This window comes from Notechis scutatus, chromosome 5, assembly GCF_049901735.1.
Source record: "Notechis scutatus isolate UNSWTSFEM ecotype Mainland chromosome 5, rNotScu1.2, whole genome shotgun sequence".
NCBI lineage: Eukaryota > Metazoa > Chordata > Lepidosauria > Squamata > Elapidae > Notechis > Notechis scutatus.
In genome coordinates, this window is record NC_142013.1 from 3,827,137 (window position 1) to 3,852,948 (window position 25,812).

The 25,812-nt window shown below is 44.5% G+C and overlaps 1 protein-coding gene across 2 annotated transcripts in view; it reads right to left on the reverse strand.

Moving 5' to 3' along the window:
* ACER3 (alkaline ceramidase 3) overlaps positions 1 to 25,812 on the reverse strand; it is a 57,368-nt gene that overhangs the window by 11,608 nt on the left and 19,948 nt on the right. The window contains exons 2-11 of one of the 2 annotated variants that reach the window (XM_087965985.1): positions 23,458 to 23,568; positions 22,313 to 22,365; positions 20,998 to 21,050; positions 18,847 to 18,928; positions 12,488 to 12,523; positions 7,289 to 7,347; positions 6,315 to 6,416; positions 3,745 to 3,849; positions 2,823 to 2,868; positions 2,508 to 2,702 (exon numbers count right to left, since the gene is read on the reverse strand). In XM_087965985.1, the coding sequence (XP_087822111.1) occupies positions 2,655 to 2,702; positions 2,823 to 2,868; positions 3,745 to 3,849; positions 6,315 to 6,416; positions 7,289 to 7,347; positions 12,488 to 12,523; positions 18,847 to 18,928; positions 20,998 to 21,050; positions 22,313 to 22,365; positions 23,458 to 23,568 (695 nt within the window). In that variant the 3' untranslated portion in view covers positions 2,508 to 2,654. Of the gene's footprint in view, positions 1 to 2,507; positions 2,703 to 2,822; positions 2,869 to 3,744; positions 3,850 to 6,314; positions 6,417 to 7,288; positions 7,348 to 12,487; positions 12,524 to 18,846; positions 18,929 to 20,997; positions 21,051 to 22,312; positions 22,366 to 23,457; positions 23,569 to 25,812 lie in introns of those variants that run through there. The other variant, XM_087965984.1, reaches the window with a different exon arrangement.

Here is a 25,812-nt window from a genome sequence, read left to right on the forward strand (position 1 = left end):
ATGCTAGCCAGATGGATACCGATGGATGCTGGTAGGCAGAGGCAGAATTTTTTCCCCCTCTTATTTTCCTCCCCAAAAACTAAGCCTGACCACATAGTTTCGTAGTGAAGCACGTAGTGAAGCAGCTAGTATACAATATAGGTTGGTTCACCAGTGGGGGAGGGGGAATACAGGTAGTCCTCAACTTAAGACCACAATTGAGACCTGAATTTCTGCTGCTAAGGGAGACAGCGGGTGAGTTTTTGCCCCATTTTACCGACTTTCCTTGCCATGCGTGTTAGGTCGACTGCCGAAGAAGTCACCCGGTTGTTAAGTGAATCTGTCTTTCCCCCACCGACTTTGCTTGCCCCCAAAAGGGGGATCGCAACCGTCGTAACTAGGAGTCGGTTGCTAAGCGCCTGAATTTTGAGCATGTGGCTACGGAGGGGCTGCAACGGTCGTAAAGTGTGAAAAACAGGCGTTCAGTCAGTCCCTTTTTATTCAGGGCCATTGTTAAGTTCCAACGGTCACATAATGAATGGTCGTAAGCCGAGGATTACCTGTCATTCAAATTTTCATCGGTTATACAATTCATTACTTTAAGAGCCTCAAGACCCAGGGATGGCGAAATTTTTTTTATGGTGGTGTGCCAAAAGTGTGAGTGTGCCGGCACCCACAATGCAATGTGCCCCGCCCGCACCCTGCGCAACACCCCTGCCCCCTGTCCCCTGACCTGCACTGCGCATGCGCGTGTCTCCGAACTGACTTAGGGCCCTTTTGAGGCCGTTTTCGCCCTCTGGAGGCTCGAGGGAAGCCTCTGCAGCCTTTGGAGGCTGAAAAATGGGCCTTCCGGAAATACCAGAAGTGCTTGTTTTCAGCCTCCGGATAAGAGATAACCGATAATCAGAGTTGGAAGGGACCTTATAGGTCATCTAGTCCAACCCTCCCTGCCCAAGCAGGAGACCCTACACCATTTCTGACAGATGGCATTCCAGTCTCTTCTTGAAAGCCTCCAGGAATGAAGCTCCCACAACTTCCGAAGGCAACTTCTGTTCCATCGGTTGATTGTTCTCCCTGTCAGAAAGTTTCTCCTTATTTCCAGGTTGAATCTCTCTCCTTGTTCAGTTTCCATCCATTATACCTTGTCTGGCCTTTGGGGGCCTTGGAGAATAGCTTGACCCCTTCCTCCTCTCTGGGGCAGCCCCTCAAATATTGGAAGACCATTATCATGTCTCCCCTGGTCCTTCTCTTCCCTAGACTAGCCAGGCCCAGTTCCTGCAAATGTTCTTCATATGTTTTAGCCTCCAATCCCTTAATCATCCTGGTTTCTCTTCTCTGCACTCTTTCTAGAGCCTCAACATCTTTTTTATAGTGTGGTGACCAAAACTGGATGCAGGACTCTAGGTGTGGTCTTACTAAGGCTTTATAGGGTGGTATTAGGACCTCCCTTGATCTTGATTGTATCTCTCTGTGAATGCAACTTAAGATTGCATTGGCTTTTTGGGCTGCTGCTGCTGCACACGGCTGGCTCCTATTTAGCTGGTTGTCCACTAAGACTCCAAGATCCCTCTCCCAGTTCCTGCTATTGAGCCTGGTTTCACCCAGTCTATATGTGGACTTTTAAGTGTAAGACTTTACTTTCCTCTACGTCGAATTTCTTTTTGTTCGATACGGCCCAGGGCCTCTGGAGCTCGTGGGAGCCTGTTTTCGCCCTCCCGGGGGCTCGAGGGAAGCCTCTGAAGCCGCGGAAGGCCGAAAAACGGGCCCATTTCATCACTTCCGGTATTTCCCGAAGGCCTGTTTTTCGGCCTCCCGAGGCTGCAGAGGCTTCCCTCGAGCCTCTGAGGGTGAAAATGGCCTCAAATGGGCCGAAAACCAGCTGGGGGATGCATGCATGCGCAGGTAAGTTTGACTGGGGCTCGCGTGCCCGCACACATGGCTCTGCGAGCCACCTGTGGTATGCATGCCATAGGTTCGCCATCACCGCCCTAAAGACCTTTTGATAGGCTGCCTTAACCAAACTAGAATCCAATTTGGAGTTACAGGTAGTTCTTGACTTACAACAGTTCGTTTAGTGACCACTGGAAATTACAACGGCACTGAAAAAGGGGCTTACAACCATTTTTCACCCTTACGACCGTTGCAGCATCCCCCCATGGTCACATCATCAAAATTCGGGCACTTGGCAACCGATTCATATTTATGATGGTCACAGTGTGTCCCGTGATCCCCTTTTGCGACCGTCGGACAAGCATCTAAGCTGGATTTGCTTAACAACTGTGTGACAAATGTAACAACTGCAGTGATTCGCTTAACAACAGGGGCAAGGAAGGTCGCAAAAGGGGGCAAAATGCACTTGTTTCGCTTAGCAGTGGAGATTCCGGGCTTACCATTGTGGTCGTAAGCTGAGGACTACCTCTACTAGTAAAATCAAACTGCATAGCTGGGAATCTTCCCTGTTGGCTTCCTTACTTTCTCAGATGTCTTTTAAGCTGAGGGGCTTTGTGATAAAATTACAACTCAACAAATTCTCAGGGGGGAAACAGACACTGTTTATTCTGCAAATGTTGGCATAGCAAACGCAAGCATGAAACGTGATAAAATCTTTCAACGCAATCAAAGAAAATAAATATAGATTTCTGGATGCTGGAAGCCCTTAAATCTTCTTCTCAATGTTATATTGACTCTGCAGATTCTATGTATGCCGTAACTTTTGTTTTTCTCTACAATAAATAAAAAAATAAAAAAATCACTTATCCACTACTTCAGGTTTACCTAAGAAGCCTTTAACTATTAGGAGGAAGGGGGAAAAGCCCGCTTGGACGGAGTCTTTAGTAACTTACCTTGACCTTTGGCCTGTATTTCAGGTAAAGCGTCCGGGAATATAAACTAGAATCAGAAGAAGAAAGGGGAGAAAAGAAGATTAAAAGAAACATTTTGGATAAATCAATTTGAGTCAACATCACTGCCTGGTCTCCTCTGGAACTCAACTCCCCCCTCTGAGACCAGATATGAGGCTGTGATCCTTCCTTCCTCTCTTCCCTAATGTCTGTCCATCCATCCACCCTTCTTCCTTCCTTCCCTCTCCAATGTCCATCCATCCACACATCCCCCCTCCTTCCTTCCTTCCTTTCCTCTCCAATGTCTATCCATCCAGCCATCCACCTTCCTTCCTTCCCTCTCCAATGTTCATCCATCCATCCTTCTCTAATTTCTATCCATCCATCCATCCTTCTCCAATGTCTATCCATCCATCCACCTTCCTTCCTTCCCTCCCCAATGTCCATCCATCTTTCTCCAATGTCCATCCATCCATCCTTCTCCAATGTCCATCCATCTTTCTCCAATGTTCATCCATCCATCCTTCTCTAATGTCTATCCACCCATCCTTCTCCAATGTCTATCCATCCATCCATCCATCCACTTTCCTTCCTTCCCTCCCCAATGTCCATCCATCCTTCTCCAATGTCCATCCATCTATCCATCCATCCATCTTCCTTCCCTCTCCAATGTCCATCCATCCATCCATCCTTCTCCAATGTCCATCCATCCATCTTCCTTCCCTCTCCATCCATCCACATCCATCCATCCATCCATCCATCCTGTTGTGTAAATCCCTCATCTTCTCAAAGATGCTACGATGCTCCTGTGCTCATCATGTCTTTGTTCCTGGTCATTAAACAGCTGAGACCGATCAGCTGTACTTTTGAGCAGGAAGTTCCTCCCCTTCCCCTTGAAACCCCTGGGAAAGGAAAGAGAACATACCTGAACAGGATGTGAAGGTAGGAACCGAGTCCCGTGAAGATGTGCCACCAAGCATGAAACTGCGTGACAACGCCCACGAGCGGAGGCAGGCTCTCACGTATCCCCCTGTAGAGAGACACAACCGCCAAGGTCACACATTGGCTTCTCAAGCCACCTTCTAGATCAGGGGTGGGCAAACTACGGCCCGCGGGCCACATCCGGCCCGTTGGTCTTTTTAATCCGGCCCGCCGAAGATTGGTACAGAATTAAGGTTTGATGTGAATGATTGAATGATTGCATTCATTTGATTTTGACTTGTAATGACAGGCATTTCGACACCAGGTGGTGCATTAGGCGCAGTGACTTGATTTTGCGGAGATTTTGCAGTTTTTTATATGTATCGTATCTTGTGCTGACCCGGCCCGTCTGTCAAATTTTAAAAGTCAATGAGGCCCCCGAGCCAAAAAGTTTGCCCACCCCTGTTCTAGATCCTAGCCTCCTGCAAAGACCAAGGGACATCGCAGCAAACTCTAGTTTCTTTTGAGAATCTGTCAAAACAGCCTTTAAGAAGTTAGTCAAATGATTGTTTGATAGTGATACTAGGGTATATAATTTTTGATTGATAATATGAGTTATTATATAATGTAACTATAATTGAGACTACGAAATGGATGCACAAAAAAATTGGTAAACCAACCGACACACTGTTTGTATATTTATGAAAGAAAGCTGGATGTTTTTATGTTTTGTTTGTTTGTTTGTTTTTAAAAAACTAATAAAATTGTTTTTTTAAAAAAAAGAAGTTGCATCCTGTGGCTACGGAGAAAATGAAGCCGACTTTGAGGTGAGAACAGGGTAGAGCTTGTCCAATGGTCAGGCAGGTTCTCTCTCTGAGAGGCTTCCAGGGCATCTAGGGGGCTCCTCATCCCCCGTATCTGAAGGATCACCTTTTCTCCAAGGGCAGCCCTACGTAGAGAGCATTACAGCAGTCCAGGCCAGGAGTAATCAAAACCAAAAGGAGAGCTGGAGCCCTGGTGTGAGAATTGCCACCGTTGCTCCAAAACTAGCTGCATCCGGCTACCAGAGCAAAAAAATTTGGCTGTGTTTTTCTTTCCAGAGAACTGCAAGGTGTCGAGGCAGAGCTTGGTGGTGGAGTCAAAGAGAGGAATTAGCCTGGAATCCTGATGTTCCCACAAGCGATCCAAGTCCAGCCTCCCTTGAATTCCGTTGTAACTCTTTTATCTAGCGACAATTTAGGGCTAACCGGTGCTTTGACTAGATATCAGGGTCTCCAACCTTGGCAACTTTAAGCCTGGAGGACTTCAACTCCTAGAATTCCCCAGCCAGGGCTGGGGAATTCTGGGAGTTGAAGTCCTCCAGGCTTAAAGTTGCCAAGGTTGGAGACCCCTGGACTAGATACTTGTGGATAGGCAGGCGCCATAAATCATCTGGTTCTGACCTAGGCTTCACAAAATCACAAAGCAAACTCCTCGTCCCGACAAAACCCCCTTTTTTTTATTAGCCTAATGTGAATTCCTAGCATTCACGCCCAGCAAATGGCGAACAATCTTTGAAAGGTGAGAGCTTATCGGGCTTGGAGAGTTGCCAGGCCGATAGCTTCCAAGCGCAACGATATACAAGGAAATACTTCGCAAGGAGTCTCTGAGAGTCACAAACAAATCTTCTCACTAATTAAACGAACTAATTGTCTCCTGCAAACACCTCTCCCCTTTCGCTCCTTTATAGTCCCTAGGAGAGGGGCCAATCACCGTCCACCTGTGCCCTTACTCTTAAGTTGATCCTTGTTCCTTAGCTGTTCCCTTCTTCTGGCAGCTCTGTGCGTGCGCAGACTGGGAACAGGCTCCAGCTGTTCTTCTACCTCACTGATCTGCAACTCCGAAGGCAGCTGATAAATGTTGGATGGCCCTGGCCTCATCTCTGCCTCCGACGCAGAGCCCTCGTCCGAGCCTTCCCCAGGCTCCAGGACTGGCCCATGTTCCTCCCCAACCTCCTCACTGTCTGTGTCTGCCACCACTCTGCTGGCCGCTGGCGGACCACGACATCAGCTTAACTGGAACTTAGTGGGGCGGAACTGATTTTTCATGGCTGAGGCAAATGGACATAAGGAAATGGACTAAATGTCAACTCACAAAACATTTTCTATGCACATTTTATAGTTGCCAACAGAAAGAAGGGGGGGGAGTTTCAAAGAGCAGGCAGCAGTGTGGAATCGAAAGTACATTCCATTCATATTTTCTTCAAAGACTGATTAGATGACTGAAGCTTCTGCGGCGCAAAAGTCTAACTGGAGATTGATGACTCTTGGCTATGGAGGTGTCCTGTTGGAGAATATGAATGATGATGCACCCAGAGGGGTGGGGGGAAAAGCAGGGTCAAGGGTGACAGTGAATTACGTGTCTCGGAGTCGGCTACGCCGAGGTCATGCCAACATGTTGACTTCCAAATAAATCCTTGGAAGTTTTGGGAGTTTGGCTCAAAGACTCATGATTTAACTGGAGGTACTGCTGGAATCCCGACACTAAACACTACCAGCCAGAAATGGACGGAAAAGCCCCCCCAAATTCACCTACCGCAATTTCTCGCAGAAAATGTTGTCTACGTTCCAAAGGAGGAAGCCCAGCAAAAAAACAGTCAGGGATGTGTATCCCAACCCTCGGAGCCAAGGGTAGACCCTGGAAGGAAGAACAAGATTAAATCACTCAAAGCCACTTTGGACTGCGTGTTATTGTGCTATTTTTTGGTGGGGGGGGCAGGGCTTCCTAGGGAAGGTTCATTTGTATTCTGCAAGGCAGATGGGGAGGGTGGGTACAGGTAGTCCCCAATTTACGACCTCAATCGAGTCCAACATTTATGTTCAGTGAACAATTCGTTCAGTGAGTTTCACTCGTATTTTACGACTTTTCTCGCCACGTTTATTAAGTGCCGTCGTTGATCACTGCTGTTGTTAATTAGTCACACCGTTGTTAAGTGAATCTGGCTTCCCCCCTTGACTTTACTTGTCAAGAAGGTCGCAAAAGGGGATCACACGACCCCAGGACACTGCAACAGGCATAAGTACATGCCAGTTGTCAAGCAGCCAAATTTTGATCACGTGACCGTGGGGATGATGCAACGGCCGTGAGTGTGAAAAAAATGGTCACAAGTCCCTTTTTTCAGTGCCATTGTATCTTCGAATGGTCACTAATTGAACTGTTAGAAGTCTACCTGCATGCAGCATCAAAGTAGCAACACCTGGGCGGAGAAACTCCCTGGCACTTTGCCACTCGGTGACTCATCTAGCCAAACTGAGCTCTCCCATTTTAATTCTGCAGCTGGGATCCCAATAGTTTACGAGCCACGGTGGTAAGGTTGTCGATACACAAACAATGGAGCTGTAGGCTATACTTTTTTTCCCCCTGGTTATGCAACCCACAGAACAAACCCCAAGCAGTGGAAAAACAGAAGGCTGAGCGTTAATCAGAAAATCAGCCATTCAAATGTCTTCCTCTGCAATTCACACCTTTGGCTTAAGCTGCAACCATCTGGTAGTTAAGTCCTTACTTACCATAACACTATATACACCGAGCGTAAGACTAGAACAGCGACCAATGTCCCATACATAACCTGGGGGGAGGGGAGAGAAAGAGAGAGAGGGAGAGGTTTTATGAATGCAATATTAGTACAATATCCAACAAGCAGCATTTGTTTTTCCAGCAAAATCAGGCAAGTTTACACTTCCTAGATTAGGAAGGGGTCCAGCTATTTTCCAAGGCACCCAAAGGCCAGACAAGGAATAATGGATGGAAACTGAACAAGGAGGACTCAACCTGGAAATAAGGAGAAACTTTCTGACAGTGAGAACAATCAACCCCTGGAACAGAAGTTGCCTTCAGAAGTTGTGGGAACTTCATCACTTGAGACTTTCAAGAAGAGGCTGGATTGCCATCTGTCAGTAATGGTGTAGGGTCTCCTGCTTGGGCAGGGGGTTGGACTAGATGACCTACAAGCTCCCTTCCAATTCTGTTATTTTGTTATTATTCTGTTACTCAGAAGTTGTGGGAGCTTCATCCCTGGAAGCTTTCAAGAAGATACTTGACTGCCATCTGTCAGAAATGGTGTAGGGTCTCCCGCTTGGGCAGGAGGGGGGGGGTTGGACTAGATGACCTACAAGGACTCTTCCAACTCTGTTCATCTGTATCCTTTACCGATACATTTCATCTGGTTTTTGAATGAACATTTCATCCATTTTCAATTTTGAATGAAATGAGGCTGAAACTGAAACGAACCTAATGGTTTTAGGTTCTGTCCTGCCCCTGGTGGAGACACTCTGAGGGAGAGGAGGAACAGCCGACAGGGAGTGGAGGTGTGGCTCTGGAGGTTGTGGAGGAGGCTGGGGAAGGGCACAGGCTGGCTGGGTAGTCAGAGGAGGACCCAGGCCCATCCCTTCTTCATCCTAGGACACACAGGGAGCAACAGAGAAGGAAACAACTTGGCTTACGAGAGAGGAAGCGGCCATGATCTCCCTCATTGGTTGCAGCTGGGGAGAATAATATATAAGAGAGACGGTTACAACACAGCGTTGCCGTGTTTTATTTTGGGCTGGTTATCTTGATTGGCGTCCTTCCAACAGACTCTGCCTTGTTATCTCCTTGAAGTTTGGTAATTACTTATCCTGGTTCCTTGTGGAAATTATGTCATTTTAGTTTGTTTGGTTTTTTATTTCACCTCTACCTGCTCATTAAGTTCGGACTGTATTGCTTTCTTTTGAAGACTATTTCTGAATAAGTTTTATCTCCAACGGAGAATTATTGAACAGTGGGGCCAGGTTGGAGGCATTAAAGGACATTTATTTACGCTTTGGATTTTGTTACGTTTGTGTTACACTCCGGGTCATCGCAGGAAATGTGAAGTCTAAAAATCGAGATAAAGTGCGTGGCGTAGGATAAACTGTTTCTGGCTTGTCAGAAGGTCGCAAAAGGGGATCTCATGACACCCCCCCCCCAGGGCATGTCATAAATAGGAGCCAGTTGCTCCGCGCCCGAATTTTGGTCACGTGACCAATGGGATGATGCGATGGTGGTCAGTGGGGGGAACGGTCGTAAGTCACTTTTTCCAGTGCTGTTGTAACTTCAAGCTAGGAGAAACATTTGTAAATCAAGGACTAACTCTATGGATCAATTCTCGTGGCATGAATCCTTTGGCATCTTGCTGTGATCTCCTTAAGCGGCCCAAAAGGCATAAATGAAATCTTACCATAGGTAGTCCTCGGCTTACAGCAGTTCATTTAGTGACCATACAAAGTTACAATGGCACCAACAACAAAAAAAGAGAGACTTATGTTCGTTTTACACAGTTACAACCGTTCCAGCATCCCTGTGGTCGCCTGATCAAAATTCAGGCGCTTGGCAACTGACTTGTATTTATGACGGTTGCAGCCTCCCGGGGTTACATGATCCCCTTTTGTGACCGTCGGACAAGCAAAGTCGATGGGGGAAGCCAGATTCACTTAACAACTGGGTGACTAACTTAATGACTGCGGTGATTCGCTGAACAACGGTGGCAAGAAACGTCATTAAATGGGGCCAAACTCACTTAATAACATACAATTTGGGGCTCCATTGTGCTTTTAAGTCCTGTAACATCCTGGACATAAACTGTTTCAACTCCTACCCTCAAAACGACACTATAGGGCACTGCACACCAGAACACTAGACACAAATACAGTTTTTCCCCCGAACGCCATCACTCTGCTAAACAAATAATTCCCTCAACACTGTTCAGCTATCTGCACTATTATTACTGTTAATCTTCTCATAGTTCCTATCACTCATCTCCTCCCACTTATGACTATAACCGTGTTGCTTGTATCTTTACAATTTATATTGTTTTATTTGTTCCCTAGTATGATTTGATTGCTTATTAGTTATCTGTAGCTATCACTAAGTGTTGTATCTTATGATTCTTGATGAATGTATTTTATTTTTTCTTTATGTACACTGAGCGCTTCTGCACCAAAGACAAATTCCTTGTGTGTCCAATGACACTTGACCAATAAAGAATTCTATTCTATTCTATTCTATTCTATTCTATTCTATTCTATTCTATCCTTTTTTCTTCTCCATCCTTTTTTAAAATTCTATTCTATTCTACTCTACTATCCTTTCTCTTCTCCATCCTTTCTTTCTATTCTATTCTATCTTTTTTCTTCATCCTTTTTTAAATTCTATTCTACTCTATCCTTTTTCTTCTCCATCCTTTCTCTTCTCTTCTCTTCTCTTCTTTTTTCTTCTCCACCCTTTTTTAAATTCTACTCTACTCTATCCTTTCTCTTCTCCATCCTTTCTTTTTGTTCTATTCTATTCTATTCTATTCTATTCTATTCTATTCTATTCTATTCTATTCTTATTCTTATTCTTATTCTTATTCTTATTCTATTCTTATTCTTATTCTATTCTAATTCTTATTCTATTATATTGTTTTAGAATGATATACAGCCTCCCTCTGCTTACGTGGCAAAGTGCCCTCCTCAAACCTGCTGGATTATAACTCCCATCATGAGCCAACGAAAGCAAAAAGGTTCAGTAACATAATGACAGACTACAACAACATCAAAATGCAATCGTTGCAAAATAGGTGCTAATAATTAAGAGGGAAAGGGGGTTTCGAATTATTTTGGCCTGAGACTCCCTGAGGGTTATTTATATTGTGCTTACTACAAACAGAATATTTAGAATAACCTAACACTGGGAGGGCAAAGATTAATTGCTGTTACATCATGCAAATTATATCAACAGTGCCAGCCTTACAGTCTCTGTTTTGTTTGGCAAAGTGGATTCAAGGCTGCCAGGGACTTGCTAATATGGGCATGGCCAATTTTAATTCTGCTGAAAGACAAGTTCCCATCCCTTACCTACCCATGCAAAGTGATTTATTCAGAAATAAAGAAAAGTCAGGCGGTTCAGTGACAGGGAAATAGGTGGGAAAAGAAAATAGGGCCAAGGAGAATTCTAGCCAGTTGGTTGTCTTGGTGTTTAGAAATCCAATGCAAAATAATAATAATAATAATCATCATCATCATCATCATCATCATCTAGGGAAATCTTATTATTTTTCCTAAGGCACAATCCACATTCTCTTGGAAATGAAATTCAATGCAGCTGGAGGATTTAAAAAGTAAGCATAAAGTTTATGGCATTTAAATCATTGTGTCTGCTCTTGGAAAAATGAGCCGGCGATTCGGGTTTCGTATTTTAACATCTTGCGGCCTAAAAAAATGGGCACTACATATTTTTCTCCCATTATTTTTCCTCCTATTACTTGGGGTACTGGAGGCTAAAACATACGAAGAATGGATGCAGGAATTGGGTATGGCTAATTGCGTGAAAAGAAGGACTGGGGGGGACATGATAGCTGGGCTACAATATTTGAGGGGCTGCCCCAAAGAAGAGCGGGTCCACCTATTCTCCAAAGCACCTGAAGGCAGGACAAGAAGCAATGGGTGGAAGCTAATCAGGGAGGAAAGCAACCTAGAACTGAGGAGAAATTTCCTGACAGTGAGGACAATTAGCCAGTGGAACGGCTTGCCACCAGAAGTTTTTGATGTTCCATCGCTGGTGGTTTTCAATAAGAGATTGGACAGCCGTTGGTCTGAAATGGTCTAGGGTCTCCTGTTTGAGCAGGGGGTTGGACTAGATCAGGGGTCACCAACCTTTTGGACCTCAGGGACCACCAAACCCATACTTTTAAATCCCACGGACCAGAGTCTCTGGGAAAATCCCCCAAAAAGTCTGCGGGAAAATTCCCCACGCTGTTTTCCTACCGATCGATCGTTCTTTATTTGGGATCGCAGGATACCATCTCAAGCTCTGTTCTCAGGGGGAAAGAGAGAGAGAGAGAGAGACTTTTGGCTTCATGCAAGGAAAGCAGCAGAAGCTGCAGAAGTCTTTCTTTCTCTCTCTACCTCAAACTCTTCCAGAAATGAGTTTTTGCCGGCGCAGCCTCTTGGAGAAGGAGGCCTTGCAGGGTCCCAAAGACTCATTTCTGGCGGAGTTTGGGGGAGAGAAAGAAAGACTTTTGCTGCTTTCCTTGCGTGCAGCCAAAAGCAGAAGAAGAAAGAAGCGGAAAGAAGCAGCCAGGCGCGTGGGGCAAGTGGGGTAAGTCCCCCTCCGCCCTTTCCCCCTCCCCTCACTACGTGTTGTTCTCAATGCAAGCGACGCAAGCCTTGTGTTCCCACACAGCCTGGATTAATTGCTTTGGGGGGGACATTTCTCTGCGGACCACCAGTGGTCCCTGGCCCACTGGTTGGCAACCACTGGACCAGAAGACTTCCAAGGAACTGATACATAGCCACATTGACCAAGGAATTTCCTGCATTAGGAAAGCAAAATGGGATCTGGTGAGATTTGAAGAAGGTGCTGGGAGGGAGAATGGAGGAGAAGATAGCTGGGGGAGGCATTGCAGTTTTCCTGTGATCAGTCATAAGAATGAAGAACAGCGGGGCCATAACTTTGGGACTGGGTCGTAAGTAGCTTTTGTGGGGGGGTAGGGTCACAAGAGAACTAACCTCCTTTGAATTCAGTTGACCCTTATTTAAATCTTAGCAGGTGCTGACTGTTCATTGATAAAGCTTTTGAACGATAAACCAGTTTAATTGGACCTTCATGTTGTGGGCCCTGTCTTTCATGTCTGACATATCCACATTTTTAAAAAATGGACTAGTCAATAATATTTCCTAGGTGGAAACAGAAATAAACAAACAATTTACCTGATGGAACACAGGCTGCTTCCAGTTTAGGTAGACCTGCAAAAAAGCAAACACAAGATATTGTCATCTGCTTGGGACTGATGGATAAACAATTGGGCGGAAAGTCAGGGTTGTTTTCATATATGACAAACTGCAGCAATATTATTTTATGCACAAAGATGGATAGATATATGGCAACACCCACAACAGAGGGAATGGTTGGTGAAGAAGACCGAACTTGCTGAGAAGTTCAAATTGATCTGTATGGTTAGAGAGAAGACAACGTCTGGGTTTACTGGTGACTGGAAACCTTTTATGGTATTTTTGCATTTAAAAAAAAATACAAAACTTTAATGCTTTTGATAATTAAATAAGAGTATGGAAAAAAGAGAATCATGATGTAACTTTAGAGAGAGAGATATTATTGTATTTATTACTGCTGTAAAGATCAGAAGTCACTTTTTTATCACTATTTTTCCCTCTTCTATTTTTTTCGCTAATCTTTTTTCTTTTGGTCCCTTTTAGTTTTTCCTTTTCTTTCTTTCCTTTTTCCTTTGTCATTCTATTTCAGTGAGCGTTCGTCTTATTCTTCCATTTAAAATTTTCAATAAAATTATATGGTGTTTTTTTTTTTAAATTAATTATACAAGCGATGGTTTTCAAAGCTGGGCTCTGAAGAAGCAGGAGCGTCAGTGGTTTTGAACGTCGGAGTGCCTTTTGGTTAATGAGAAGCTGTATACATTGAATTACAAAGCAACCGATATTAGAACAAAGCAGATTATCATATAAGGAACTGGAAGCTAAAACATACGATGGACGGTTGTAGGAACTGGGCTTGGCTAGTCTAGAGAAGAGAAGGACCAGGGGAGACAGGAGAGCAGAGGTCCAATATTTGAGGGGCTGCTACAGAGAGGAGGAAGGGGTCAAACTATTTTCTAAAGCACCCGAAGGCCAGACAAGGGATAATGGATGGAAACTGAACTAGGAGAGATTCAACCTGGAAATAAGGGGGAATTTCCTGACAATGAGAACAATCAACCCATGGAACAGAAGTTGCCTTCAGGAAGTTGTGGGAGCTTTATCACTTGAGACTTTCAAGAAGAGACTGGACTCCCATCTGTCAGAAATGGTGTAGGGTCTCCCGCTTGGGGGGGGGGTTGGAATAGATGACCTACACGGTCCCTTCCGACTCTGATTATCTGTTACCTGTTATCATATTTTGGACAAATTGCATGAAAATCTAATTCTGTGGAGAAGTCTATAAGGCTAGGAAAGGTGGAAGGAAAAAGAGGATGACCAGAAGCGAAGTGGATAGATTTGATGACAGTAGCGAGTGTACTGGTTGTCCTCAACTTACAACAGCTCATTTAGTGACCGTTCAAACGACGACGGCACTGAAAACAAGTGATTTACGACCATTTTTCCCAGTTACGACCTGGGCAGCATCTCCATTGTCATACGATCAAAATTCAGACGCTTGGAAACTGGTTCATACATACGACGGTCGCAGTGTCCCTGGGGTCACGTGATTCCCTCTTGTGACCTCCTCGACAAGCAAAGTCAATGAGGAAACCAGATTCACTTAACAACCGGGTGACTCACTTGTCAAGGGCAGGGATTCACATAACAACTGAAGCAAGGAAAGTTGTAAAAGGGAGCAAAGCTCACTCAACCAATGTCTCAATATTCATGAACCACAGGAAATTCTGGGCTCAATTGTGGTCGTACGACGAGGACTGGAAAGTCTAAAAAAGAGAGATCTCTAATCCTAGACCATATCCCTCTATGTGGACCACTTGGAACCGGGCCGTGCAAGCGGGGGGAGCGCACACAGTGTTGTGACCTGCCAATGGTCAGTGGAGCTGGTGGCAGACTTGGACAGTGAGGAGGTTGGGGAGGAACATGGGCCAGTCCTGGAGTCTGGGGAAGGCTCGGACGAGGGCTCTGCGTCGGAGGCAGAGATGGGGCCAGGGCCGCCCGACAGTTATCAGCTGCCTTTGGAGTCAGAGATCAGTGGGGCAGAAGAACAGCTGGAGCCTGTTCCCAGTGTGCGCATGCACAGAGCTGCCAGACGAAGGAACATCTAAGGAACAAGGGTTGACTCAGGAGTAAAGCCACAAGTGGATGGTGAATGGCCCCTCCCATAGGGAATAAAGAGGAGCGAAAGGGGATTGGGGTTTGCAGCAGACAATTAGTTCATTTCATTAGGGTGAAAATCTGTTCCTGACTTCTTATCAAATGCTACAGCGTGGCATTTGGAGGATATCGGCCTGGCAACTCTCCAAGCCTGATCAAGGTCTGTAGTTGTGAAATCTCATGAAAGACTGTTGGCCGGGACTTTGCTGGAGAGGAATTCCCTTTGACCTAAATAAAAGGGGTTTTATCGGCTTCATGATCTTGGGAAGACCAGATCAGAACACATGTGAGTGGTAGGCACATGGGCGACCACGCCAAGCTCTATTTGTGTGCGCAATTGGAGCGGCATATGTGGAACCATCCCTCCCCCACACCCGCTGAAAGGTTGGGGACTGCTCATCTAAAGCACTAGAGTGAGGATAGGTCACCTGGAGAAATTCTATGTGATTGCTACGATTAGGCAGGGATATGATGACCTATAATTAATATTGGAGGAATATGTGATGTGGAAGGCACAGAAGGCCCACGGAGAAAGCAGAATAAAGTGGAATCTGGACAGTGGCATAAACACAGGTCAACTATCCTCTCTGCCTCTTCTATAAAAGTCTACTTGTCTTGGTCAGGGATCGGCAACCTGCGGCTCTAGAGCCTCATGTGGCTCTTTCAACCCTCTGCTGCAGCTCCCTGTCGTCGCCATAATTTTGAGAGGAGCTTCCGGGTTTTTTTGGGGGGGGGGGGGAGGGGAGAAGCACGGCGTGCCATGAGGAAACTCTATGGCAAGGGGCGGGTTTTCTGGTCGGCTCCACAATTGATAGGGCTTTTGGTTAGAACAGGTAGAGGAAAAAGGACACGGCCTTAGGAGGAGACTGTGGGGTAACAAGCCTTCCAGTCAGCTCCATAATTGAACAGGAGGCTTCTGGTTAGGACTTTTGTGGCTCTTTGAGTGTTTAAGGTTGCCGACCTCTGGTCCTAGGTAAAGGTAAAAGTTTCCACTGTCCAGTCATGTGTGACTCTAGGGGGCGCTACTCATCCCTGTTTCTTAGCCGAAGGAACCACCGTTGTATGAAGACATTTCTGCGGTCATGTGGCCAGCCAGACTATACCCCAAAGGTACACAAGAATAGTGCTACCTTCCCACCTATTGATCTACTCGCATTTGCATGCTTTCGAACTGCTAGCTGGGCAGGAGCTGGACCGAGGGACGGAAACTCGCCCCATTGTGCAGCACTCGGGTCTCGAACCGGGGCTGTCCAGCTGACAAGCTCAGCAACTTTAACTGCTGAACCCTCCTTGATACTAGCTGGAAGGAAAGCACAGGTAGTTCTTGGCTTACCACCACGACCGAGCCCAACATTTTCATCGCTAAGTGGAACCCTTGTTAAGTGAGTTTTGCCCCATTTTACAACTTTTCTTGCTGCAGTTGTTAAGTGAATCAACATAGTTGTTACGTTGATTAACCCAGTCGTTAAATGAATCCGGCTACCCCACTGACTTTGCTTGTCAGAAGGTCGCAAAAGGGGAGCATGTGACCCCAGGGACACTGCAACCGTCATAAATACGAAGCAGACACCAAGCCTCTCAATTTTAACCATGTGACCCTGGGAATGCTGCAACTGTGGAAGGTGTGAAAAATGGTCATAAAAGTCACATTTTTCAGTGCCGCTGTAACTTTGAAGGGTCACTAAATGAATGGTTATAAGTTGAGGATTACCTGTACATTTAAAGAGGTGCATTCCCTGTGAACCTGGAAGGATTTGCAGCAATCATAAACTAAGATATACCTAAGGAGATGACACCTTAGCACAGGGGGTCTTCAAACTTGGCAACTTTTAAGACTTGTGGACTTCAACTCCCAGAATTAATCCTCCAGTCATTTTAGCTCAGGAATTCTGGGAGTTGAAGTCCACAAGTCTTAAAAGTTGCCAAGTTTGAAGACCCTTGGAATAGATAGATAGATAGATAGATAGATAGATAGATAGATAGATAGATAGATAGATAGATAGATAGATACGGAGATGGAGATAGAAGACAGATACTGTAGATCAGGGGTCTTCAAACTTGGCAAGTTTAAGACTTGTGGACTTCAACTCCCATAATTCCTTTACCACTAATGTTAGCTCAGGAACCCTGGGAGTTGAAGTCCACAAGTCTTAAACTTGCCAAGATGGAAGACTTGTGCGTTAAGACAATATTTCTCAACCGTGGCAGCTTAAAGATGTGTGAACCACATGCTGGCTGGGGAATTCTGGCAGTTGCAGTCCATATATCTTCAAGGCTGAGAAACACTACCTTAGACCAATAATCTCCATGCTGGCTGGGGAATTCTGGGAGTTGCAGTCCATATATATCTTCAAGGCTGAGACATGTTGCTTTGGAGGGCACCAAACTACAGAGAATCCCAACTGTGTCCTTCTGCATTACTTGGGCCACATTTTACTCCCTTCTTCTTCTTCTTCTTACTTCTCCTCCCCAATTTGCTAGGACGATGCCCAGACATTCACTGGCCAGGTTGACACTACGCTATTGACTGAGTCACTCATTTTCTGGCCTTAACCAAAAGTTGAACTAATTAGTCATTAACTAAAGAGGCTGAGTTATCCCAATGCACACATACATACCTACACACCCCAAATGAATCATGATTCACATTAAACAAGCTCTGTGAAGGCAGCTGATAAATCTTCAATTTAGTTAACCGTGATGAAAGCAAAGCCAGTTAATCAGGAAAATGTCTGACAGGGATGGAATGGAAGGGATCTGGCAAGCCCAGCCTTTGCGAGGTTACGATTCTCTTCCTACGGACTGCAGATCGGTTTTTTTTTTTTTTCAACCTCTGCGACTTTTAAGCTGGGTGGACTTCAACTCCCAGAATTCTTCGGCCTGTCATGGCTGTCTAGGGAATTCTGGGAGTTGAAGTCCACCCAGTTTAAAATGGAAGAGGTTGAGGAACAAAGCTACAGATGCTTCTCGTTTGGGAAAATTCACCATCGTGGCAATAAAACAAAACAAAAAACAAAAAATGCTTTTCCATACCACAGTACAGAGTGGTATGGAACAATCATTCGTTTAGTGACCGTTCAAAGTTACGACGGTACTGAAAAACAGGGACTTATGACCCATTTTTCACAGGGCCAATGCAGCATCCCCATGGTCACCTGATCAAGCTTTAGACGCTTGGCAAATAGTTCATATTTACAACAGCTGCAGTGTCCCCTGAGTCATGTAATCTCACTTTTTGTGACTTTCTGACAAGTAAACTCAACGAGAAAGCCAAATTCCCTTAACAACTGCGTTCCTGACTTAACGTCCGCAGCGATTCGCTTAAGAACCTGGGGTGCTCACATTGCAGCCCTGGTCAAAAGGGCCCAGCAGAGATTATACTACCTGAGACTTCTCAGGAAACAACAACTGAATTAAAAAACTGCTTGTGACCTTCTACTGCTGCACCATGGAGAGTATCTTAACTTACTGCACCTCTGTATGGTTTGCCAATTGCACAGGGGCAGATATTAGAGGGTTAATGTCATTGCCCAGAGGAACATGGGTTACCCTCTCCCCTCTTTGGAAGAGCTTTATAGCTCCAGCTGCCTTAAGAAAGTTCAGAACATTCTCAAAGATCCATCTCATCCTGGGCTCCTTTTTTTTGAACTATTACCATCTGGCAGATGGTACAGGATAATAATAAAAACAAGGGCAAATAGGCTGAAAAACAGCTTCTATCCCAGGGCAGGAACTCTATTGAATTCTACTATATAGTGCAATATCAGGGGTTTTCAATTTAATGTATAGAACGTGAAGGATGTGTGTTTGTGTTTATTTTCATAGTCATAATGTACACTGAAGTTGGCATTTAATTTCGTTGTACGAGGTGCAATGACAATAAAGTAAAGTAAAGTAAAGTAAAGTAAAGTAAAGTAAAGTAAAGTAAAGTAAAGTAAAGTACAGTACAGTACAGTACAGTACAGTACAGTAAAGTAAAGTAAAGTAAAGTAAAGTAAAGTAAAGTAAAGTAAAAAAGTAAAGTAAAAAAGTAAAGTAAAGTAAAGTACCGTGGGAAGAAAGCTCGCAAAACTCACTTAACAACTCGACTAACTTAGCAACTGATATTCTGGGCTCAATTGTGGTCGTTAAGCTGAGGACTAATTAAAATGCATAAGGGAAAGGAAAGCAGTGGGTGGGTCCTTAGTTTGCAAGCACCCCACCTTGTTGTAAAAATAGTTTCAGGTAAGACAAATCTCACTTACTATGCTGACGCCAATGCTGTAGGCTAGTAGTAGGAAGAGAAGAGGGTAGTTGATTGTTTTCTTGTGTTTGAAGCATTCGTACCTGAAACAAACACGAACGAGAAAGATCAAGGATGCAAAAGATACGACAAAATAAATCCTTTAACGCACAATTTGTCCTCGGGCTTTCGAACAGGAGCTTTTTGGGGACACCAGGAGCAACAAAACCCGTTGGTGCAGTTTTAAAATTCTGTGGAGTGTAGGATTCCAAATAGTAAAGGGATCTCGTTTGTAAGTTCCTGCCGATGAGGAATTATTATTATTATTATTATTCATTCATTAAATGTATATGTCGCCCATCTCATGGTTTGAAGTAGCTCTGGGAGGGTTACGTTATCATAAAATGTAGGCATATAAAATGAAGTTACAGTTACAAACAATTATACACTTGTGAGAAGTGGGTGAGATTCTACTTAGTTCTAGGATTCTGCAGAAAAGCTGATAATTTTCAAAGCCATGGTAACACGGGAGGGGGAAAAAAAACCGGTTGTACCTTTTCCAAATGAAGGGGATCTGAAATAGGAATAATTATTCTGTTTTGTTTTTAGCTTTAGCAAACCTGAATTGCAAACTTGTCAAACTTGTTTCGATCAGAGGCATACCCTCTTTTAGTCACTCTTAAAAGAATACTCTTTCTACTCATAACAAAAGAATTGTTTGTGCTTTTTAACTCCCTTCTCTAAAATTAGACCCACTTATAATAAAAAGCAAGAGGCGTGGGTAAGAACAAAATTGTTTCACATTAGCAAAAGTGCTACCTTATGAGGGAATTCTCCCTCCCCCACTCCCATGTTAACCAGTGTTATATAAAAGGAGACCGTGACAGTTGTTGTACATTTTAAAGAAAGAGAAAAAAATTGGAAAAATCAAACATCCAAAGCACATTATGGGCTTTGCAGCTCCATCAAACTGTCACAAGAGCACCGATTTTAATAACGTTTTGGTAAATTTAGTACCAAAGAAGCTCAGAATCAGCTTATTGGGAGGAACAGTTGTTGCAACAGGTTTAAAGAAAAAAGACTGAGTTTGTTTGAGAGTTACTGGAAAAAAAATATGATGTCAAGCATGGATGCTAATTTCTCTCCCAGAATTACTACTGTCTAGCATCAACATTCAATCCTCTAGCCACTTTTCTTAGCAGGAAAATTCAACCTTTAAAAATGCGAAGGCTAAAAATTATCAAAAATAACCAAGTGAAAATAGGTTTTGTGCACTGAACCGGATTTCTTTTATTGACATACAAGTTACAGACATTTTGTGTGGTTTCCAAGAATCCCCCACTGCCTTGCCTAAAACTAGGCGCCAGGCTAGACACCAGGAGAGGGTGAATTCTAGTTCCACCTTAGGCATGAAAGCCGGTTGGGTGACTTTGGGTCAATCACTAGGAGATGGTGAGTTGTAGTTCCACGAAAATCCTGCCATGAAAGCCGGCTGGGTGACTTTGAGCCAAACACCAGGAGATGGAGAATTCTAGTCCCTCCCTGCAGATTCAGTACTGTATCTCCACTAGCTACTTCAACCCTCATATCTATGTGAGTGAGATCAATTTTAAGCCCGCGAGCAACTCTTGTTAATCAGTTATTTATTTATTGAATTTATATTGCTGCCTATTCGCCCATGGCGACTTGAGGCAGCTTACAGAATGTAAAACCACATTTAAAACAAAAAAAAACAAAAAGAACAAAATCACCCCCCCCCCCAAACTCCCACCCACCCCGCCGCGACGACAGCAGATCACATGAGCCCTTTGATGGGGCTCCCTCCCGCTCTGGGTTCCCCAGGCCCGCTGGCAGAACCAGGTCTTCAGCACCTTCCGGAGCAGTGTCAGAGTGGGGGCCATTTTAATCTCTGAGGGAATGATATTCCAGAGAGAGGGAGCCACCATGGGGAAGGCCCTTCTTCTGGGTCTCCCTCAGGAATGGGACCCACGGCCTTCCCTGCCTCCCTGTTCTGATGGGTCAGGTAGATGTGACCGGCGAGAGACGGTCCCTCAGATAACCTGGTCCCAAGCCATGAAGGGCTTTAAAGGGGACAACCAGCACACCTTGAATTGCACCTGGAAGCAAATCCGCAACCCGTGCAGAGAAAGAGAAACTGATGGCAGATACTTACAAGCAGTAGACAAAAACGCAGCAACTGTAGATCATGGGCAGCTCGTCCAACAGCTGCAAAAAAAACAAACAGATTATGGACGCTTACAGAAAAAACTCAAAGAAAGATGGCAGCCCCAAGTCAAAATGCATGAAGTATTCGGTCGGAGCAGGGCAACTTTTAGTGAAAAGGATCAACATTATTATTCATTTATTTTTTGAGGGGGGAGGCTAAGAACCTGCAACGGAGAAGATGCCAAGGAGATGGACCCAAAGTTTTCCATACTTTAAATTGGAGGGTGGTGGTATAAGGGAGTTAATATTATTCTTCAAATTCAGTGAAGCTATTTTTCCACAACTGTTGTGTGTTCTTCCCTTAGAAGCGTGAGAAGCTCTGCCTCTGGGATTTGACAATGGTGTCACTAAGATTTGGCACTTGGCTGGGGTGGGGGAAACACTTCGGACTGCATGCCATGTTGGGACAATGGTGTAACTACCGTAGGGGCAACAACAACATCATAACCATTTTGATATACACTCTGGCCATTCTCTGGTGCAGCTTCAACTTAAAACCGTTCAAAGTCACAGCAGTGCTGAAAAAAGTGACTTAACGACAGGTCCTCACGCTTATGACCATTGCACCATCTCCATGGTCATGCCCTTGGCATGCAGTTATGAGGGTTGCAGCATGCCAGGGTCATGTGTGATCGCCACTTGTGACCTTCCCAGCCGGCTTCGGATAGTATTTTAACTTTATCCACAGCATAGTTGTTATTGGGGTATTTGGTCACTAGGAGTTGAAAACGACAGCACATAAGCCACAGCAAAACACGCCATGTGTCAGCTCATGAAATATTTCTATGGTCTTTTTAGAGTTGCCAACAGAAAGGGAGGGGGAGCAATGCAGCAGCTTGCAAAACCGAAAGTGCATTCCATAAATGTTTTCAAAGATAGTCACTAGGCGACTGAAGTTTCTGCCACTGCAAAATTCTAACCAGAGAGCATGATTGATGACTCTGGGCTATGGAGGTGTCCCACTGGAGAATATGAATTATGATACACCCAGAGGGTGGAGGGAAAACCAGGGTCAAGGGTGACAGTGAATTATGTGTCTCAGAGTCAGCTACACCCAGGCAGTGCCGGACATGTTAACTCCCAATAAATCCTTTTGAAGTTTTGGAAGTTTGGCTCAAGACTCAGGATTCAAATGGGGGTAACTGTCGGAATCCTGACACTATGAATGCACCCTACCACCCCTACCGATCAACCAGGAAAGCAAAATGGATCCAGGCAAGGGGACACAAAATGTGCACACCCTTTTTCCAAGGGCTACTAACCTGCATTTCATACTTCAGTGTCATGTGGAAGCACCAGGAGCCCAGGCCCACAGCTGAAACCCAAATCAGAAAGGATTATGAGAAGAATGCCAAGGAGGAGACAGGATTGCTTCTTTCTGCCACTCCAGCTTTTGATATATATATTGACACATTTTTCTTTTTCTGACGGATTTATTATGAAATGTATATGCCTCCCCACTCACCCCTAAGGTGACTCTGGGTGGTTTACAAGCATTAAAAAGATACATGCAGGTAGTCCTCAGTGTGCAACCATTCAAAGTTAAAAGCACCCCCCAAAAAAGTGATTTATAACCGGCTTTCACGCATACGGCCTCATAAGTAGAGTACCACCTACAGGATGATTTAGCGTGCGCACACCAAACTGGTTGTTACACCGGTTGAATCCCACCACTGGATGGATGGATGGATGCATGGACGGACGGAGAGACAGTAGATGAATGGAGGCATAGATGGATAGATGGACAGTTGGATGGACCGATGTATAGAGAAAGATATAAATGATAAATGACAGATATAGATGATAAATAGATCAATATACGGGGAGAGATAGACAGAAAGACAGTTGAAAGAGATGGATGGATGGATGGACAGACAGATGCAGATAGATATAAATGACAGATGATAGATGATAAATAAACAGAGACAGATGGATGGACAGACAGATGTAGATAGAGATAGATAGATAGGTAGGTAAATAGATAGGTAAATACAGACAGACAGACAGACAATTGGGATAGATAGATAGATGATAGATAGATAGATAGATAGATAGATAGATAGATAGATAGATAGATAGATAGATAGATAAAAAGAAGAGAGAGAGATAGGAGTAGATAGATAAATAGAGAGAGACAGACAGACAGACAGACAGACATATGATAGACAAGAGAGAAAAAATGTCATGAAATTCTAAACAGATTTGGTAAAAAAGCTGTGGGATAAAAAAAAAATTCTTAGAAGAGCTCACATTATTTCTCAGGGCTGAAAGTTTAACAGTGACCCACTATTCCAGCTACATTTCATGCGGGCACATAAGGTGGGCATTCAAACTAGAGATCCCACTGAAGTCAGAGAAAAACCCTTCGGTCGAAGCAAGTCACAGAACGGAAGAGAAGCTCACGTACCTGTGACACACAAGTAGGCCATTATGTAGCGTTTCTCAAGGCCATCTTTGTAACTCTGGATTGCACCATAGATGGGAGGGAGAATGAAAATCAAGTTGCTAACGGTGTTCCCTGCAGAAACGAAACCAAAGCACAAGGCATGAGCAAAAACTTCAGATGATTTTACAGCCTATTCACTGAAGAAGAAGTGGGGGGGGACATTTTTGAAAGCAAAACTAGTATGGCTATTCCAAGGCTCTCGGCTTACTTCTCCTACAATTAAGACTATGTATTCTAGGTTATAAATACCCTGTTTTCCCCAAAACACGACCTACCCTGAAAGTGAGTCTTAGCTTGATTTTTTACACGTGGGCCCAAAATAAGCCCTAATTAAGATCCCACCCACTCCAGGGCGGACGGGTAAAAATTAAGCTAGGGTGGGGTTGGGGTGTGTGTGGAGCTGCCCTACTACTTACCTTTGGACAGTTCCTACACCCCGATGCCTGCCTTGCAGGCCCATTTCTTCTGCAGCCAGTAAGGCTTTTCTGAAGGCCTCTGGAGCTGATAACAGCTCAGGATCGATCTGGAGGTCTGTTATATCGGCTGCAGAGGCCTTCAGGAAAGCCGTGGCTGCAGAAGAAGAAGTTCCTGAAGGCCTCTGACAGCGAAAAGGAGGCCGGGGGCGACGCGCCCAGGTGAGGTTAGTCAGTGGAGGACATCCCCCCAAAAATAAGACCTGGGTGCCTTTTTTGCTGGCAAAATAAATAAGACAGGGTCTTATTTTCGGGGAAACACACATATAAATGAATGGCGGGGAGAGTCGAGAAGCTTGGAATGACCTCAGCGGGCACAGCAGGAGACAATATATATATATATATAGTTCAGTTATCTTTGACAACAAAACTGTTTCCTGTACAATAAGGGAAATGAATGGTTCTTCTTCCCCAGTATTAAAAGAAACCGGTGCAGTCATTTTTAAAAGCTATTTTCTGAACGTTGGGCAACAGTCAGAACAATTACACCCTTCTAAGCACACACACACACACGTACACACACACAGTTTGTCCGTCTGTCCATCCATCCATCCATCTACACACACACACACACACACACGTCTGTCCATCTGTCCATCCATCCATCCATCTACACACACACACACAAGTCTCCTCGCCACCTCCACATCCACACACACACACACACAAAACCAATGTCTGTCCGTCTGTCCATCTATCTATCTACACACACCAGAACACACACACACACACTACGCTGTCTGTCTGTCCATCATCCATCCACATCCACACACACACACAAACACACACACACTACACACACACACACAAAACCCTCTTCCTCTGTCCACATCTACACACACACAAAACATCCATCCATCTACACACACACAAACACACACACACCGTCTGTCCACACACACACTGCACACCACAAACACATGTCTGTCCGTCTGTCCATCCATCTATCTACACACACACAAAACACACACACACACAACACACACACAAACAAACACACACACACACACAAAACACACATACACTGCCTGTTGCAGACAGCTAATACAGGTAGTCCTTGACTTACGACCACGATCGAGCTCCACATTTCCATTGCTAAGCAAGACGATTGTTAAATGAGTTTCTTTCCCATTGTACCACCTTTTTTTTTTAACATCACGGTTGTTAAACGAATCACTAGAGTTATTAACAGAATTGGGATGAAGCGAATCTGTCTTCTCCCATTGACTTTGTTCTCGGAAGCCGAATGGGAAGGTCGACCAAACTATGTAAAAGCTGGGATTAAAGAAAAAAAAATTCTAATAAAAATAATAACAACAATATCCTATCCAATCCTGGGAACCAAGAGATTATGCACAATCTAATTTATACTTTGGTGCTTTCACCCCTTACCAAGTTCTGATGGCAAACAGAAATTTCAAATAGCCACATTAAGCAACTCAGGTATAATCCCAACTACTGGTGATGTTACGTTTGTGGGCGGCGATTGAGAAAGATACGGTCCATCTACCTGGGACAGGATGGATGATCTTGTAGAGAACAGGAGGACTAGCGCTGACAGGATTTGAGGGGGGTCTTTCGGTATTTGAGGGGCTGCCCCAAAGAAGAGGGGGGGTGTCAAAGTATTTTCCAAAGCAAGAAGCCATGGATGGAAACTCATCAAGGAGTGAAGCAACCTGGAATTAAGGAGAAACTTCCTGACTGTGAGGACAATTAACCAGTGGAACAGCTTGCCACTAGAAGTTGTGGATGCTCCATCTCTGGAGGCTTTTAAGAAGAGACTGGACAGTCAAAAACTGGGCACGTATTATCTAGGAAAGAAAGCTGGATGTTTTTATGTTTT